This window comes from Sus scrofa, chromosome X (genome assembly GCF_000003025.6).
Source record: "Sus scrofa isolate TJ Tabasco breed Duroc chromosome X, Sscrofa11.1, whole genome shotgun sequence".
NCBI lineage: Eukaryota > Metazoa > Chordata > Mammalia > Artiodactyla > Suidae > Sus > Sus scrofa.
Window position 1 is genome coordinate 61898651 of NC_010461.5, and position 20396 is coordinate 61919046.

The following is a 20396-nucleotide window of genomic DNA, read 5'->3' on the forward strand; positions in this document are numbered from 1 at the left end:
CTTATAATCAGAAGAATAATTTCTTCCCTGAGCCTTAGAGATCTCTATGAACATTTCAAGCCGGTTAGACCTTCTTAAATACTTTTTTATTATACACTCTACGAAGTGGATTACTAAGGGTTGAATCGGAGCTGTAGCTGCTGGCCTACACCATAGCCACAGCAACGCCAGATCCAAGCTGCATCTGTGACCTACACCACAGCTCATAGCAACCCAGAATCCTTAACCCACTGAGTGAGGCCAGGGATCGAACCTGTGTCCTCATGGATACCGGTCAGATTTGTTTCTGCTGAGCCATGACGGGAACACTTACAAACTGGATTCTAATCAAATATTCTATTTAGGCCACCTAAAGAGCCTGAAAAGTGGAAATTAGAAGTTTAAAAAAAATTTAAAAATAATTTTGTCCTTAAGAAGATGTAGGAGTTCCCGTCGTGGTGCAGTGGTTAACAAATCCGACTAGCAACCATGAGGTTGCGGGTTCGATCCCTGCCCTTGCTCAGTGGGTTAAGGACCCGGCGTTGCCGTGAGCTGTGGTGTAGGTTGCAGACGCGGCTCGGATCCCGCGTTGCTGTGGCTCTGGCGTAGGCTGGTGGCTACAGCTCCGATTGGACCCTAGCCTAGGAACCTCCATATGCCACGGGAGTGGCCCAAGAAATAGCAAAAAGACAAAAAAAAAAAAAAAAACAAAAAACAAACAAACAAACAAAAAAAACCAAAAAAGAAGATGTAAATTATGCAGACAAGGAACTGTGTGAGAAGATAGGGTATAAAATGTTCTAATGGGGAGTTCCCGTCATGGCTTGGTGGTTAACGAACCCAACTAGTAGCCATGAGGACGTGGGTTCAATTCCTGGCCTCTCTCTGTGGGTTAAGGATCCATCATCGCCATGAGCTGTGTTGTAGGTTGCAGATACAGCTCGGATCTGGTGTTGCTGTGGCTGTACTGTAGGCCAGCAGCCAAAGCTCTGATTTGACCCCTAGCCTGGTAACTTCCATATGCTGCAGGGGCAGACCTAAAATGATAAAAAAAAAAGTTCTAATCATTATTGTTTGATAGATTTATAGGATAAATTAGGTGATATCAGAATAACCCTGAATGATGTTCCTGAGAAGATAAATCACATACTATTGCTCACTGTATCATAATTGTCTTAATTTCTTTATGCAGTATACCTAAATTAAAGCCTATCTCTTTGCTTTAGAAGCTAGAATAGTTTGGAGGTAAAAACCAAAAAATATAATTTTTTTTATAAAACTACATCAACTCTAATCATTATAAATATAGGTAATCACTTCTCTTGTGGTGTAGTGGGTTGAGGATCTAGTATTGTCACTGCAATGGCATGGGTTCAATCCCTGGCCTGGGAACTTCCACATGCTGTGGGTACAGCCAAAAAATAAACAATAATAATAATCATACCTATATGGATATCCATGGTATTTAGATCTGAAAATAGAAAGCATCCAACTGAAGAATAATACAACAAGTCCAATACCAGCCATACACATTACTGCAAAAAAAATAAAAGGAGAGTAAAATGAGCATGTTAAACATAATAAAGAGCCAGAGCATAAATTTTAGGCTACATTTCCAAGAATGAAAAGCAAGCGCTATAATTTACTGGTAAATCTCAACTTTACAACAAATTTCATCCTCATTCATCTTTAGGAGTTTGCCTTCTTTAGTTTTCTCCAATACAATGTAATAGTTCCATTTATATTTGTGCAATTTAATTGCACGAAATAATGAATTTCGTGAAAGCCATCACAGTCAAGAATTTAGTGTTAGAAACACTGTCTTACTCCTGACAAGAAAATCACTCACTTTTTAAACTTTTAAATCCTTAATACGACCTTATTGTATTACTGACTTAAAGACATCTGGTAATATCACTGTGACAGCCTTACCTGAAAGTACTTTATTCATGCATGGGTAACTACACTGCTTGTACGAGGAACTCTTTTTAACATGGATTAATAATAATAATAATGTTGAATAATGTTGAGTAATGTTGGGGAAAAATCCCTTGAATCCTAGTCCTAAATTTATAGCTATTTCCATTAACCCTATATGCTCTGGTTTACCATGGCAGTTACCAACCTTAACTCTATATGCTGACCCTACAATGCTTAAGTATGATTCCCATAACTTGAGGCTCTTTGTTTGAGTCCCTGGACTAAGACTGTCTAAGAAGGATGGAGGTAGGGGTGGGAAGCATGTGAGCTACAGCAATGGAAATTCCAGGGAAACATATTTAATGATCAATACTAAAAACAATTTTTAGTTTTGTCATACTTAGAGAATAACTTTTTCCTTTTTAAAATTTCACACAATATGATTAGGGGCTAAAACGTAAATGAAACTTTTTTTTCTGAGTATTAACACATGCTCATTGTAGAAGTCTTTTTGTTTTCCTAATCAAATGCACACATACATGTATATACACAGTTTCACTCTGAATATATGTTTGTACGCTACTTTTTGCCAAATATCTAAGCGTGCTTAGGGGAGTTCTTGGTACATAATAAATGCTAAATAAATATTTATTATTATTTGTGATTATTTCTTCAGGTTAGAAATCCTAGAAGTAGATAAAATTCTGACTATTTTAATATACATTAACAAAATGTTTTACAATTTTTTTGTCTTTATAGGGCCACACCCTTGGCATACGGAGGTTCCCAGGCTAGGGGGTCGAAATGGAACTGTAGCCATTGGCCTATGCCACAGCCACAGCAATGCCAGATCCAAGCCGAGTCTGTGAACTACACCACAGCTCACGGCAACACCGGATCCTTAACCCACTAAGCAAGACCAGGAATCAAACCTGCATCCTTATGGATACTAGTCAGATTCGATTCCAATGAGCCACGATGGGAATTCCTATTTTAAAATTTAAATTCATGCCAGCAGTGTAGTACCCAGATGGCCTTTCCCCAATAATGAATACTGACATAGGCAATTTTTTCAGATACAAAAAAATGATACATTAGTTCTATTTTTCTATTTGTAAAAATTCATTTAAACTCAGCAAAGTAAATATCTCCCAAATTTAAAATCCAATGACATCATCTTTTTTCTAAAAGAAAAAGTAAACAGATTTATTAAGCTAGGTTAATTTTTTTTTTTTTTTGGCTATTTCTTTGGGCCGCTCCCATGGCATATGGAGGTTCCCAGGCTAGGGGTCGAATCGGAGCTGTAGCCGCCAGCCTGCGCCAGAGCCACAGCAACTCGGAATCTGAGCCGCGTCTGCAACCTCCACCACAGCTCATGGCAACGCCGGATCGTTAACCCACTGAGCAAGGGCAGGGACCGAACCTGCAACCTCATGGTTCCTAGTCGGATTCGTTAACCACTGTGCCATGATGGGAACGCCTATTAAGCTAGGTTAATTTTGATGATATTTAACTCAGAAAACTCTGACTTAAACTGATTTCATGCTAAGTAAATTAAATTACATTGTTAGCATTTCTTTGCTACAAAAATCAGTGTGTGAATATTCTTACATATAGAAAGTTCATGGAAACCAGTAGGAAAAGGAATAAGACTTTAATATATAAATGGCAAGAGACAAGAAGACATTTTACAGAAGGGAAAACATAAACAGCTAATAGACATCTAAGAAAATATTTGACTTCACAAATAACCAAAGAAGGAGTTCCCGTCCTGGCGCAGTGGTTAACGAATCCGACTAGGAACCATGAGGTTTCGGGTTCGGTCCCTGCACTTGCTCAGTGGGTTAACGATCCGGCGTTGCCGTGAGCTGTGGTGGAGGTTGCAGACGTGGCTCGGATCCCGCATTGCTGTGGCTCTGGCGTAGGCCGGTGGCTACAGCTCCGATTCGACCCCTAGCCTGGGAACCTCCATATGCCGTGGGAGCGGCCCAAGAAATAGCAACAACAACAACAACAACAGCAACAACAACAACAACAAAAAAATAAATAAAATGTTTAAAAAAAACAAAAACAAATAACCAAAGAAGTACAAAAAACATCTACCCCTTATCTGATTAGCACTACACACACATTTTTAACAAGGTTATCTAATATCAATAAAGTTACAGTGAAATACCATTGGTAGTAATCTAAATTATTAAAACATTTGAGAAAAGAATTTGGCATCATTAGCTTAAAACATCAAGATTAATTGAAAATACTCATACACAGGACCACACAGTCATTCTACTTTAAGGAATTAATATGAAATGAGGATAAAGTTTAATATATATTATAATAGTCACTAAATAAGTATTTATTATAATAAAAATTAGGGAAAATTAAACAAAATCAAAATGGTTAAGTAAATTTCAGTATAGAATACAAATGAAAAAATTATGTATAGGAAAGTATTAGTGAAATATTTTACCCCCAGTTAAAAAAGGGAGGAGTTTCCGTCATGGCTCAGTGGTTAATAAATCCTGTAGTTCCCATCGTGGCTCAGTGGTTAACAAATCCAACTAGGAACCATGAGGTTGCGTGTTCGATCCCTGCCCTTGCTCAGTGGGTTAACGATCCGGCGTTGCCGTGAGCTGTGGTGTAGGTCGCAGATGCCGCTCGGATTCAGCGTTGCTGTGGCTCTGGTGTAGGCCGGCGGCTGTAGCTCCAATTGAACCCCTAGCCTGGGAACCACCATATGCCATGGGAACGGCCCTAGAAAAGGCAAAAAAAAAAAAAAAAAAAAAAAAGGGAGTATAAGATTCAAAGTATTATATATACAGTTGAAAAGATATTTTTACAAATGGAAAGAACTATATTATATTTAATATTACCTTTTCAAAGGCAGAATAATGGATGATTCTCCCCTCAAATGTTTCATTTTCCTATTTTCTCACACATTTTCTCCAATGAGCATGTATTACTTTTGTAATAGTTAAGAAGTAAAATAATATAACTAAGGGGGACATGATTAAGAGGATATTGTTTTTTCTGTATTAAAGGCAGAACTGCTATATTTTGACATATGATATAACTTACTCTTTCGCTTTCCAATATCCATATCAGATGTAGCAGCTTCACATAAAAGCACCATCCCTAGGGTAACCCCACCATCTTGGAAAAATTGTTTAAGGAGAAATTCACACAGACAAAAAGGACATACAAATTTAACATTCTTAGAATAATATAGAATGAATAAATATATAAACCCTCAACTTTTAATTCCAAAAAATTGTAATTAAATAATTTTGTGTCTATACAGTACAACATTTACTATGAAGATATAAAAAATATTAAGGTTGGAAAATTACTTTATTTGCACAAATAAGGACTGATATTTTAAACAAATTGTCCCACTATAACTTATAAATGAAATATGCATTTTCCTCTTAAACTGTATTTTGAAATAACCTAGAACTTTTTTCCAACTATTGTTCCAATCTTGTACACATTTAAAAAAATTAACAGCTATTCTACTTCAACCACCCTCCAAAAAAGAACACACTTGGAATGTATACCATTTAGAAAGAATAACTAATTTTTATTTAAGAAATAACTTCTCAAATATTTTCCAGAATTTCAACAATTAATTTTTAAAGCATAAATTACCACTCAACTACCTAAACTGCACTATTCTTAGAAAAAAAGAAAATCCTACATTCCATGACCTCACTTTCATTCAGTGTAATATAGAAACTATATAAATACAAAATAGATCTACTCATGCACAGAGGTAACACATTACATGATTGAACAGTAAAATAAGAAAAATAAGGAGTTCCCTAGTGACCCAGCAGTTAAGGACCCAGCATTGTCACTACTGTGGCTCAGGTCACTGCTGTGGCATGGGTTCAATCCCTGGCCCGGGAACTTCCACATGCTGTGGGTGTGGCCAAAAAACAAAAAAGAAAAATCAATTTTTTGTTGTTGTTGTTGTTGTTGTTGTTGCTATTTCTTGGGCCGCTCCTGCGGTATATGGAGGTTCCCAGGCTAGGGGTCGAATCGGAGCTGTAGCCACCGGCCTACGCCAGAGCCACAGCAACGTGTGATCCGAGCCGCGTCTGCAACCTCCACCACAGCTCACGGCAACGCCGGATCGTTAACCCACTGAGCAAGTGCAGGGACCGAACCCGAAACCTCATGGTTCCTAGTCGGATTCATTAACCACTGCGCCACGGCGGGAACTCCCAGAAAAATCAAATTTTAAAGCAAACAGAATGTGTTCTAATAGAAAAGAGAGATTCAATTTGTAGTTTGGTGAACACAAACAGCAGTTTAAAAGGCTCATATTAGGGAGTTCCTCTCGTGGCTCAGCGGTAATGAACCCTACTAGTATCCATGAGGATGTGGGTTCTATCCCTGACCTCACCAGGTGGGTTAAGGATCTGGCGTTTCCATGAGTTGTGGTATAGTTTTCAGACATGGCTAGGATCCTGCATTACTGTGGCTGTGGTGTAGACTGGCAGCTGCAGCTCTGATTCAACCCCTAGCCTGGGAAATTCCATATGCCGAGGGTTCAGCCCTAAAAAAGACAAAAAAAAACCCTCATATTAATTATGCCTATACACATGCACATTGTATGTTCCCTCATGTGGGTATAATTTAGGAGAAAAGGAAAAATAGGTGTTCAGATAAGGTCTGAATTTATAATTGGCTCTAAATTTGTCTATTCATCCCTTCATTATTATTTCACACTCTCACTTCAATAGCCTCTTATTAGGGTTGATACCCATTCATGTTTTTTGTTGTTTAGCCAAGTTGTCTTCTCCAGTGATTTTTTTTTTTCTTACTAGGGCTCTTTATATGCAGGTATACATAAAGAATGATCATTTTTTTTTATGGCCACATCCATGGCATATGGAAAATCCCAGGCCAGGGATCAAATCTGAGACGCAGCTACAGCAACCGCTGATCTTTTTTTTAAAATTTTATTTAAAAGTTGTTTTTATGGCAGCATGTTCCCAGGCTAGTGCTCAAATCAGAGCTACAGCTGCTGGCCTATACTACAGCAACGCCAGATCCAGAGTCATGTCTGCGACTTACACCACAGCTCACTGCATCGCTGGATCCTCAATACATTGAGCAAGGCCAGGAATCGAACCCCCATCATCACGGACACTAGTCGGGTTCATTACTGCTGAGCCACAATGGGAACTCCAACACTGGATCTTTTAATCTACTCTGCCAGGCCAGGGATTGAAACCGTACCTCTGTAGTGACCTGAGCCATTGCAGTTGAATTCTTAACCCACTGTGGCTCAGCAGGAACACCCAAGATTGATAATTTCTACAGGCTTTTTCATTTTTTTTGCCACACGCATGGCGTGTAGAAGTTCCCAGGCCAGGGACTGAACCCATGCCACAGCTACAGCAAGCCAGATCCTTAACCTGTTGTGCCACAAGTGAATTTCCTATAGATTTTCATTATAGGGTACTTTGATTTTGGTTGAGACTTGTTTTTTGTTTTTTTTTTTTTTTTTGCTTTTTAGCAGCATATGAAGGTTCCCAGGCTAAGGGTCAAATCAGAGCTGTAGCCGCTGGCTTACGCCTCAGCCACAGAAATGCAGGATCTCAGCTGAGTCTTCGACCTACACCACAGCTCACAGCAATGCCGGATCCTTAACCCACTGAATAAGGCCAGGGATTGAACCTGCAACCTCATGGTTACTAATTGGATTCATTCCCATTGCGCCACAACAGGAACTCCGAGACTTTTGTTTTTGGAAAAGTTTGTTTTTGTATCACTATCTGTATGCTTTTTCTTTGAATGAGCATTCCAACTTACAGTATACCACCAAGGTATTTGTGTGCTCTTGTTCTCAGATATTAAAAGCTATGGTGCAATTCTATATGTACTGTTTCATTTCATTTATAGAAATTTTTTTGGCTGTACCTGCAGCATGCAGAAGTTTCTGGTCCAGGGATTGAACCTGCATCACCACAGCAACCTGAGCTGTTGTAGTTAACAATGCCAGATCCTTAAACCTGCTGTGCCATAAGAGAACTCATTTATAGACTTTTACCAACACTGCCTTTTTTTTAATTTTTATTTTTTTGTCTTTTTGCCTTTTCTAGGGCTGCTCCTGCAGCATATGGAGTTTCCCCGGCTAGGGGTCTAATCGGAGCTGTAGCCACCGGCCTACGCCAGAGCCACAGCAACACGGGATCTGAGCCGCGTCTGCAACCTACACCACAGCTCATGGCAACGCCAGATCCTTAACCCACTGAGCAAGGCCAGAGATTGAACCCGTAACCTCATGGTTCCTAGTCTTTTTTTTTTTTTTTTTTTTTTTTTGGTCTTTTTAGCTATTTCTTGAGCCGCTCCCACGGCATATGGAGGTTCCCAGGCTAGGGGTCGAATCGGAGCTGTAGCCGCTGGCCTATGCCAGAGCCACAGCAACGCTGGATCCGAGCCGCGTCTGCAACCTACACCACAGCTCACATCAACGTCGTATAGTTAACCCACTGAGCAAGGGCAGGGACCGAACCCGCAACCTCATGGTTCCTAGTGGGATTCGTCAACCACTGCACCATAACGGGAACTCCTCCTAGTCTTGATTTGTCAACCACTGCGCCACGACGGGAACTCCAACACTGCCTTTTATAGGTAGGCATTATTAGTTGGAGTTACAAAGTTAAAGAAAATACAGACCATTCCTTGGACAAGTTTACACTCTAGAAGGGATACAAACAATGAAATAAATAAAAAATAATTTCATAATCATAATGACATGTTACCCTGAGAGAAAGAATAGAAAATAGAGGAGATGGTATTCCATAACATTCAGGAACTAGTCTATTAAATGAGCTAGTAGGTTTGGGGTTCAAGATGGTGGAGTAGCAGAACGTGGAGCTCACCTCCTTGCAAAACACATCAAAATACATCTACAGGTGGAACAATTCTCATAGGAAACCAACTGGAAACTGGCAGAAGCACTCCTATACAACCAAAACTGCAGGAAATATCTCCACGTAATAAGGTAAGACAAGGGAAAAAAGGCATAGCGTTGGGATCTGAGCCCCTGGGTGGCATCTGTAAGGAAGAGGTCTGCATGGGTGGACCCTCACCCTGGGGAGTGAGTAGATCAAGCCATTATCTGGGCATCCCAGTCCTGGGGTGCTGAGTGGAGGAGATACGCTTCCTTGCATGCTAAGAAATATGCTGGTACAGAGTGAAGAGCTGAAGCCTACACTCTACTTGCAAGGAGCATATGAGTGATGGTTTGCTAACAATCAGAGTGGAGAAAGCCTTACACTGGTGACTTCTGCTTTGCCACAACTCCCAATCTGAAAAGGTGAAAACTCTGGCCATGCTCACTTCACACCACAGTCTGGCACAAGATCTGGGCAAAGACTCAGTCTAGCTATGCAGAGACAGCCTGGGGCACCTGGGGTGGCATTGCAAGAACATGCAGTGCTTGCTTAAATGCTGAATCTCAGGCAGGCAGGCCCTGGGAGAGGCATCATCTAGCTACCTAGAGAGAACCTAGAGGGCCTAGGGTACGGTCTGGGTGGATATAGTGGTTCCTTTCCCAGCAGAAGAGCCAAGCTCCTCCCACTAAACTCCACAGCTTAGCCCTAGATTTGAGGCAGTCAGGTCCTGGGAAAAGACTGCCACAGAGGTGGCCCAGAACTCAGGCAGCAGCACAACCACCTCAATTCCCAGTCCCCAGCCCCAGCCTACTGCACACCACAGCCTTGCACTAGATCTGGGACAAACACAACAAAGGCATGTGACCTTGTGCTGTTTCAGAGCAGAAGTGTGGACACCTACACAGGTGGCAGATAGGGCCTGCGACCACACAGACCTGACTTGCTTCAGCAATCACTTTTGGAGCAGGGAACACACCCAAGGACAAAAGAAACTGACTCAGCCCGATCTTCAAAATCTGGGCAGCAGACTCTGCCCCTAAGAGCAGTGACAACCATGGAGCAGAGAGGAAGCCCTACCTCACATCCTACACAGACTCTAGATACTCCAACACCAACCACACCCCCTTATCAAGGGGATAATGGCCAGCACCACCCTGAGGAAAGACAAAGCTGACACCTATAACAAAACCACCCTGGCAACAAAAACACTAGACACACAGTCTACACAGGAATGCTCCCATATAAAAACATCCCTTTAAGACCACAGTCTCTTCTCCTCAATTCATAGAGACAGAGAAAATTAAGTGAAAAATTTTTTTAAAAGGCAGAGGAACTAATCTCAATTAAAAGGACAAAAGAAATTCCCTGAAAGAACAAATAATGAAACAGAGGTCACCAGTCTACTAGTTTAAAAAGGTGGTAATAGGATTTTCTGTTGTGACTCAGAGGGTTAAGAACCTGACTAGCATCCATGAGGATGAGAGTTCAATCCCTGGCCTCACTGAGTGGGTTAAGGATCCTGCGCTGCTGCAAGCTACGGCATAGGTAGCAGATGCAGGTCTGATGTTGCTGTGGCTGTGGTGTAGGCCAGAAGCTGCAACTCCAATTCAGCCTCTAGCCTGAGGCCTTCCACATGCTGCAGATGTGGCCCTAAAAAGAAAAAAAAAAAAGGTGGTGATAGAAATGATAACTGGGGAGTTCCCACTGTGAGTCAATGAGTTATAACCCAACTAGTATCCATGAGGATGCGGGTTCAATCCCTGGTCTCACTCAGTGGGTTAAGGATCTGGTGCTGCCATGAGGTGTGGTATAGGTTGCAGATGCCACTTGGATCCCGTTTTTCTGTGGCTGTGGTGCAGGCCTGTAGCTGCAGCTCTCATTTGACACCTAGCTTGGGAACTGCCATATGCAGCAGGTGCACCTCTAAAAAGCAAAAAACAAAAAAAGATAACTGAATTAAGAACGATTATTGGAGTTCCCGTCGTGGCGCAGTGGTTAACGAATCCGACTAGGAACCATGAGGTTGCGGGTTTGATCCCTGCCCTTGCTCAGTGGGTTAAGGATCCAGTGTTGCCGTGAGCTGTGGTGTAGGTTGCAGACGCAGCTTGGATGCCGTGTTGCTGTGGCTCTGGCGTAGGCTGGCGGCTACAGCTCCGATTAGACCCCTAGACTGGGAACCTCCATATGCTGCAGGAGTGGCCCAAGAAATGGCAAAAAGACAAAAAATAAATAAATAAAAGAACGATTATTAAGGGAGTTCCCTGGTGGCTCACCAAGTTTGATCTTGCATTGTCACTTCTGCGGCTCAGAATGCTGGTGTGACGCAGGCTCAATCCCTGGCCAAGAACTTCTGCATGCCAAGGGCGCAGCCAAAAAAAGAAAGATTATTGATGGAAATGCAGATTACTATAACAAGGAACTAGAGAAAGAGAGGGTTCTAAAAGCATCATGAGAAAAAGAGTCAGTTACAAGGGAATCCCCATAGTGCTATCAGCTGATTTCTCTGCAGAAACTTTGCAGGCCAGAAGGGAGTGACATGATATATTCAAAGTCCTATAAAGGAAAAACCTGCAACCTAGGATACTATACCCAGCAAGATTTATTTATTTTTTATTATTTTTTTGGGGTCTTTTTGCCATTTCTTGGGCCGCTTCTGCAGCATATGGAGGTTCCCAGGCTAGGGGTCGAATCGGAGCTGTAGCCACCGGCCTACGCCAGAGCCACAGCAATGCGGGATCCAAGCTGTATCTGCAACCTACACCACAGCTCACGGTAACGCTGGATCTTTAACCCACTGAGCAAGGCCAGGGATCGAACCCACAACCTCATGGTTCCTAGTCGGATTCGTTAACCACTGCGCCACGACGGGAACTCCAAGATTTATTGAGGATAGAAGATTTATTTAGAATAGAAGGAGAGATGAAGACTTTCTCACAAAACTAAAACAATTCAGCAATACTAAACCTAGTCTAAAAGAAATATTTTAAAAAGAAGCGAACATCTATAGGAACACAAAAATCACAATAGAAAAGGCAAATATAAAAAAGGATTTAACATCACTTGGGGGAGGGAGTACGGTGATTTGGGAACTTGGGGTTAACAGATACAAACTATTGTCTTTGGAATGGATTAGCAATGAGATCCTGCTGTGTAGCACTGGGAACTATGTCTAGTCACTTAGGATGGAGCCTGATAATGTGAGAAAATAGAATGTGTACATGTATGTGTAACTGGGTCACCATGCTGTAGAGTAGAAAAAAAATTGTATTGGGGAAATAACTATTAAAAAATAATAATTAAAAAATAAATAAAATGTAATTTTAAAAAAGATCACTTAAGTCTGTATGTAGATTAAAAAGACACAGTCTTACATGTGTGTATATGTGTGTGTGTGTGTGTATGTATATATATATTCCTTTTCTTATATTGTCTTCCATCATGGTCTATCCAAAGATATTAAGAGACTGGATATAGTTCCCTGTGCTATACAGTAGGACCTAATTGTTTATCCATTCTAAATGTAATAGTTTACATCTACTAACCCCAAACTCCCAGTCTATCCCGCTTCTTCCTCCCTCCCCCTTGGAAACTACAAGTCTGTTCTCTATGTCTGTGAGTCTATTTTGTTTTTTTTTTTGTCTTTTTGCTATTTCTTTGGGCCGCTCCCGCGGCATATGGAGGTTCCCAGGCTAGGGGTTGAATCGGAGCTGTAGCCACTGGCCTACGCCAGAGCCACAGCAACGCGGGATCCGAGCTGCATCTGCAACCTACACCACAGCTCACGGCAACGCCGGATCGTTAACCCACTGAGCAAGGGCAGGGACCGAACCCACAACCTCATGGTTCCTAGTCGGATTCGTTAACCACTGCGCCACGACGGGAACTCCTATTTTGGTTTTATAGATAGGTTCATTTGTGCCACATTTTAGATTGCACAAATAAGTGATATCATATATTCACTATCATATAATAACCTATAGTGGAATAAAACCTGAAAAAAACTGGATCACTATGCTGTATACCTGAAACTAACACAAATATTGTAAATCAATTATACTTAGAAAAAAATGAAAAAAATAGGAGCTGCCATTGTGACTCAGTGGTAACAAATTCAACTAATAACCATGAGGATGTGGGTTCGTTCCCTGGCCTTGCTCAGTGGGTTGGGGATCTGGTGTTGCTATGAGCCCTGGTGTATGCTGGCAGTTGCAGCTCTGATTCGACTCCTGGCCTGGGAACTTCCATATGCCATATATATGACCCTAAAAAGCAAAAAAGAAAAGGAATGAAAAAAGAGAAAAAAAAAAGAGTTGGAGTTCTCATCATGGTGCAGCAGAAACTAATCTGACTAGGAACCATGAGGTTGCAGGTTTGATCTCTGGCCTCATTCAGGGGGTTAAGGATCCGGTGTTGCTGTGAGCTGTGGTGTAGGTCGCAGACACAGCTTGGATCTGGTGTTGCTGTGGCTCTGGCATAGGCCGGCAGCTACAGCTCCAATTAGACCCCTAGCCTGGGAACTTCCATATGCCGCAGGTGCGGCCCTAAAAAGACAAAAGACAAAAGACCAAAAAAAAAAATTATACATGACGAAGGCAGACATTTGCATAAAATGAAGAATAAGTGCAGAATTATGGAAAAATATTTAAGTTACCTTCACTATTATTGTCCAAGCTATACTTATGCAATTTCTTTGCCTATTGAATTAACAGTTTTTTAAAAATGAGAATACATAATGATTAGGACTTGCCAAGGATATTAGGGCATATGTACATTTCTGGCAGCAAAACTCCCTACCTTTTTTTTTTTTTTTTTTGTCTTTTTGCCTTTTCTAGGGCCACTCCTGCAGCATATGGAGGTTCTCAGGCTAGGGGTCCAATCAGATCTGTAGCTGCCAGCCTGCACCACAGCCACAGCAACGCGGGATCCGAGCCGCATCTGTGACCTACACCACAGCTCACGGCAACGCTGGATCCTTAACACACTGAGCAAAGCCAGGGATCAAACCTGCAACCTCATGGTTCCTAGTCAGATTCGTTAACCACTGAGTCACGACGGGAACTCCATCCCTACCCCTGTTTAAGCAAAAGCCTTTTGGAAGAAAATCTAGAGAAAACATGAAGAGCAATAGACTCATTTGTACACTTTGTTCAAATCTTACTTCTGGGAATTCAGAGGTATGTCAATTATTTTTATATCCAAGAAAATATCCTTTGTAATATTCGCCAATAAAAGAATACTTGAATTATGATATATCATTATAGAAACATTGATAATGATGACTATTTTTCTTCTTGCCTGTATTTTCTTATTTCTCTGTAATTCTCATACATTTTTGTAACTATGAAGGCCATATATAACACATTATACATGCTTATAATACATTAAGAAACCAAACTATATGCAAAGTATATCTGAAACTACCAAAAAATGGAACTCCTCTAAGCAATCTAGATCATGGAATGAGAAGGCAAGACAAATAACATTACAATCAAGTCACTGGGAAGATTCTCTAACAGTCTGGGCTACAACTGATTCCAGTATTTCAATGTCTGGATCCCTTGGCTGAGAAGCACAACTCTAGGCACATTACAGTTGTTCACCTTGTTGATTTGTTCCAGAGTCACTGCTTATGTATTTGGGTGGGTAAACTGTGTTCAGTGATACTAAGAAATTTAGACTCTTACCTACTTGATATCACTGTGGAGGGAGGGATGAATAGGCAAAGCACAGAAGATTTTTAGGGCAGTGAAACTACTCTGTATATCATAGTGATGGATACTTGTCATTATACATTTATCCAAACCCATAGAATGTACAACACTAATACAGACCACTAACGTAAATTCTGAACTTTGGATGATAATGATGTGTCAATACAGGTCCACTGACAAACAAATGCACCACTCTGGTAAGGGATGTTGATAATGGGAGAAGGTATGCACGTGTGCGGACAGGTGGTATACGGGAAGTCTTTGTACCTTCTGCTAATTTGCTGTGAACTTAAAACTGCTCTAAAAAATAAAGTCATATTAAAAAAAAGAAGTTTCCGGAGTTCCCGTCATGGCGCAGTGGTTAACGAAACCGACTAGGAACCATGAGGTTACGGGTTCGGTCCCTGCCCTTGCTCAGTGGGTTAATGATCTGGCGTTGCCGTGAGCTGTGGTGTAGGATGCAGACGCGGCTCGGATCCTGCATTGCTGTGGCTCTGGCGTGGGCCGATGGCTACAGCTCCGATTCGACCCCTAGCCTGGGAACCTCCATATGCCGTGGGAGCGGCCCAAGAAATAGCAAAAAGACAAAAAAAAAAAAAAAAGAAAAAAAAAAGAAGTTTCCAAAGACAAAAATCCCCCATTTATCTGAACTTTGTGTTTTCCAGGAAACAGAACCCTAGGTCTATTTCACAGTCTAGACCTAATGCTTTCGTTAGCCTGGCTTTGCTTTGAGCTCATTAAAACATCGTTTCATTTACATTTCATCTGAGCTCCACCTTTCCTCAAATCCTACAACAGCTCTATCTTTCCTTAGGTATAGTTTCCTTTGCATGTAGTTTGGTTTCTTAATGTATTATAAGCATGTTTCCTCTGATGTACAGTATCCCTTATAGGAATGATCCAGTAAACTTGGCTTTATTAGACTATGGGTTTGTCCCTGGAGGTCTTTAGGCTGATTGGGTTAAGACAGATGACACAGTAATATGATTTCAAAGATATTATGACTTTCATTAATAAAAGAGCATGCAGCCTCAACCAAATGCTTAGAGAGAATACTAGAATATGAAAAAACAGACAAATTAGGACACAGCACCAAGAACTTATTAAAATAGGATACTAAACAGAAGAACAATATGTGTTTCAGCTACAAACTGGGCCTGGCTGCTCCCATGGATATAATTCTGGGGGGAAAAAAGACAAATTTAATCTTTAAATATACATTAAATTTCGGCATTTTAATCCTAAAATGCGCTATTTTCAAACACTATGAAATTATTAATTCACCTGTTGTATGTAAGCACTGGATCCGTGGCATTCATCAGTACAAGAGTTTGACTAAAATAAAAGCTATTTCTGTGTTATTTTTTCTTTGTATTTATTCACTGTACTTATGTTTTTAACAATAGAATATATAAGAAAACTAGTATTTCAGTGTATAACATCATGACATCCAACAATAAAAACTCCATGAAAACAGGGACTATGTTTTTCTTATCACTATATAGTAATACCTAGCACAATGCTTAGAAAAAGTACACTCAAGTACTTGATCAATTATTATACTTAAAGGCTGACTTTCACACTTAGCCAGCTTATTCAAAAGAACTGACCAAATGGGATAATTCCCATTTTTAAGAATACTGCACAGTCTTTTTTTTTTTCCCTCTTTTTCAGCTGCACCTGTGGCATATGCAAGTTCCCAGGCCAGGGATCGAATCTGAGCCACAGCTGTGACCAACACCATATCCTTAACCCACTGTGCCAGGTCAGGGATTGAACCTGCACTGCTGTGGATAAAACACTGGATCCTTAATCCACTGTGCCATAGCAGGAATTCCTAGGACTACTGCACAGTCTTTTCAGCAATTGAAGCTCATTAACAAAAAGAAATTGAAAAGTCAAAACTAAATCTAATCCCTCCATACACTGGTAGTAATCTCACAGGATAATAATCATTAAGGTTAACTTTGGTACACAATGAAAAGACTTCCATTACCACATGTCCTGTGTGGGGATTCTTATGAGCATACGGTGGTCCTCTTATATGGTTCCACATTTGACCAGATGTCATAGCAAGCACAAAACACTAGGAAACAAAAACCAATGAAATACTCATATAACATGATGTAGCTGTCCCCAGTATGAATAGATTAATAGGTGTATTAAAAGTGCATCACACCTATTAATTTTTTTCAGATGATTTCTTGATTAAGGTTTATATTTCATCACAAAGATCACAAGTCAATAATATTTACTGTGAAAGGAAAACACTATTTTAAAATCATAAATAAGCTGATAGAGGTTTAAAACTGAATATTGAAAAGCCTTTTCTTCTTCTTCTTCTTCTTTTTTTTTTTTTGGTCTTTTTGCTTTTTATAGTGCCACACCCACAGTATATGGAGGTTCCCAGGCTAGGGGTCTAATTGGAGCTACAGCTGCCGGCCTATACCACAGCCACGGCAACGCCGGATTTTTAACCCACTGAGTGAGGTCAGGGATCGAACCTCATGGTTCCTAGTAGGATTCATTTCTACTGCGCCATGATGGGAACTCCCTGAAAAGCCTTTACGAAGAATATTTTCAAACGAACTAGAGATTTTCATGAGCTAACAGTCTTTCAGGTTGAATAAAACCTGGGTACAATCAGCTCCTTCAGGCTCTGGCCATCCTAGGGAGATAACTGAGGTAACAAACTGATTTTAAGGCATACAATGAGAATATATAAATGCTTTTTCCACAGGCAAGAAATAAACAAAATGCCGCCTAACAATATAATATTAGAAGTTTCATTCAAACAAATTTTCCTCTAAAATTCACTCACCAGAGCTGCAAAAGCCCATCCAGTTTTATTAAAGAGAAATTCCATATTGCTTCTTCGAAGATACACAAGTCCACCAATAACAGCCAAAAGCAATCCCAACATAAGTGGACCAGCATAATTTGGGGGTCTAATTACTCTAATCTAATGGAAATGAGAGAAAAACATTTTAAAGTATGAAACTCATTCATTCATTACATAGGTCAAAATAATTTGAAATGAAAGCAATCAAAATTAGTACAGTCACTTTCAAGAAAAATTATACTTTTCCTTTCCATTGTAATGAAAATAGTCAATAATGTATCCTAAAATGGGATGGATATAATATTCTCTTTAACCACAACATAGCATCTTTTTTTGTTGGCCAGACCCACGGCATGTAGAAGTTCCCTGGCAGGGCTGAACCCATGCCACAGCAGCAACCCAAGCCACAGCAGTGATAATGTTGGATCCTTAACCTGCTGAATCACAAGGGAACTCCAACATAACATCTCTTAGATTAAGAAGTATTTACCAAGTACAACTAGATAGTTCATGGATTTAGTAAGAACAAAAGGGTGCTTTCCATGCTAAATTGACTAAGTAATAGAGGATGTTTTGTAATTTCACTCTTTCATTAGGATGATTCTGTTAAATGCTACTTATGAAGGGCCTGACAAAACTATCACCACCTCAGTGAAATGGGGACAAGACCAATTAGGACCTCTCAGAAAGATTCAAAGTAGATAATGGCAAAGTACAAATGACAAAGTGAAGAAACTTACATTGACATCAGTTCTGTCAGCAATCCACCGGGCAATTTGCTCAGCTGAAAAACCACGCACCTGCAACTCATATGTATCACCTCGTTTGGGTTTTCCTTTTGCAGGAAAGTTGATGAAAGTTGGAGCTGAATTCATGTTTAGCTGAATAAAAAGTAGTCCATGAAAACATAAATTAACAACAAAACAATCTTAACAGCAAATACTATCTTGAAATTTAGGCATTTTACAAGGATGAGGAAGCCCAGGTTTAAGTAGGTTAAGTGATTTGCCTAAGTAAAGTGGTAAGTGATGGAGCCAGGATTCAAACCCAAGAATAAAGTACATTATATATGATGAAGGCAAAGACCTCTGCATGAAATAAAGCATAATTTTAGAATTGTGGAAAAATATTTAGGTTACCTTGACTATTACTGTCCAAGTTATATTCATACAATTTCTTTGCCTACTGAATTAGAATTATATTTATGAATACACTTATTTTGATTTATGGAGCTGTGTGAGACTGGAATTCATGACTAGCATAACGACATACATAAAATGGGAACATTAAGCCATGTGTTTGACATTTACTGAAAATCTATTATGTACTTTAGCACTAATAGCTACAGGATGTTGACTCCGCCCATAAGTATATTCTAAGAGTGACTGTCAAACAAGCCTAGGGCTAATTCTACTATAAGACAGAATGTGAATTCACCTATAATAGAAATATAAGGAAAGTAGTGTGACAACACAAGAAAAGAGGTGACTCACATTTCACCTGGAAGATTTGAAAAGGCTTCAGGAGAGTATCAGAAATGAATCTTAAAGGGTAAATGGAACTTTGAAAGTGGAGAGAAAGGGAACAGGGAGAAAAGATACTTCATGCTGTAGAAAACAATCAACAATGTTGATATAAAACAGTGCATTACATAATATAATTATGGGAAAGGTGGTTATGTGTTTGGAGTAAAGAGAGCATGAAGTGAGGACTAAGGAATTTTGGCTTGAGTCTATAAGCCACTATTTCTGAAAGTGTGTTACATAGAATCTTAACTAAAATGCTCCATTAAGTGGTCCAAAAATTTGGGAAATTCTGAATATTACAGCTTACTATTAGAATGGAAGGTATAATACCCACAACATTTTAAAGTCTATGACAAGTCTTGTGTTAGGAGACAATTCTCCATGGGTTTCTCAATGTTTAGGCATGTCTTGTGAGTGGAGGCACTTACTGCCTTTGTTCTGCATGATCTTCTCAAGGATGTCTGTATAGCCTCAAGGCAGCAATAGAGTCTCCCTCCAAAGCAAAGGGTATGTATGCTTACTATCTTTTATAGAAGATTTGGGTTGAGGAATCTCTGAGCTAGAGGGTCTATCAATAGAATCCTCAAAAACTGAAAAGCAAAGAGAACAAAGACAAAAGAGAACAATATTCAAGGACCATGGGCCAATTATAAAAGGTGTAACATACATATAATGGGTTATCAGAAGAAAGAGAAAGAACCAGAGGAAATATTTGAAACAGTAATGACTGAGAATTTTCCCAAAGTTACATCAGACTCCAAATCAAAGATCCAGGAAGCACTAAGAACATCAAAGAGGATAAATGACAGTAAAACTATGTCCAGGCAAATAATTTTTGTAACTCAAAGATAAATCCAAGATAAAGAAAAAAATGCTGAAAGAAGTCAGAGGAATAAAACACCTTATCCACAAAGGAAGAAACAAAAGAATTACATCCAATTTCCTTTCAGCAATGAGAGGAAACGAGAGGAAACGTTTCCATGCAAATGAGAGTGGAAACAGTAGAAATTGACAGAATACTGTAAATCAAATATAATGGAAAAAAATCATTTAAAAATATACATTCTACCCATTAAATTATCAAAAATTTAAAAAGAGAGTGGAGTGAAATATCTAAAGTATTGAGAGAGAAAAAAAAAACCCCACCAAATTAGAGAATTCTGTACCCTGTAAAATTATTCTTCAGAAGTGATGGAGAAGGAGTTCCTGTCGTGGCGCAGTGGTTAACAAATCCGACTAGGAACCATGAGGTTGCGGGTTCGGTCCCTGCCCTTGCTCAGTGGGTTAAGGATCCGGCATTGCCGTGAGCTGTGGTGTAGGTTGCAGACGTGGCTCGGATCCTGCGTTGCTGTGGCTCTGGCATAGGCCAGCGGCTACAGCTCTGATTAGACCTCTAGCCTGGAAACCTCCATACGCCACAGGTGCAGCCCTAGAAAAGACAAAAAAAAAAAAAAAATGGAGAGGGAATTTCTTGCAAGAATTGTTAAAAGAAATTCTTTAGAGAGAA

The 20396-nt window shown here is 40.0% G+C and overlaps 1 protein-coding gene across 1 annotated transcript in view; it reads right to left on the reverse strand.

Annotated features, from left to right (window-relative positions):
• The window catches only part of MAGT1 (magnesium transporter 1), a 64275-nt gene that overhangs the window by 4414 nt on the left and 39465 nt on the right, over positions 1–20396 (reverse strand). Inside the window, exons 4-9 of the mRNA XM_003135205.6 lie at positions 18104–18244; positions 17343–17483; positions 16518–16607; positions 15639–15702; positions 4978–5052; positions 1424–1514 (exon numbers count right to left, since the gene is read on the reverse strand). Of these exons, the coding sequence (XP_003135253.4) occupies positions 1424–1514; positions 4978–5052; positions 15639–15702; positions 16518–16607; positions 17343–17483; positions 18104–18244 (602 nt within the window). The remainder of the gene's footprint in view (positions 1–1423; positions 1515–4977; positions 5053–15638; positions 15703–16517; positions 16608–17342; positions 17484–18103; positions 18245–20396) is intronic.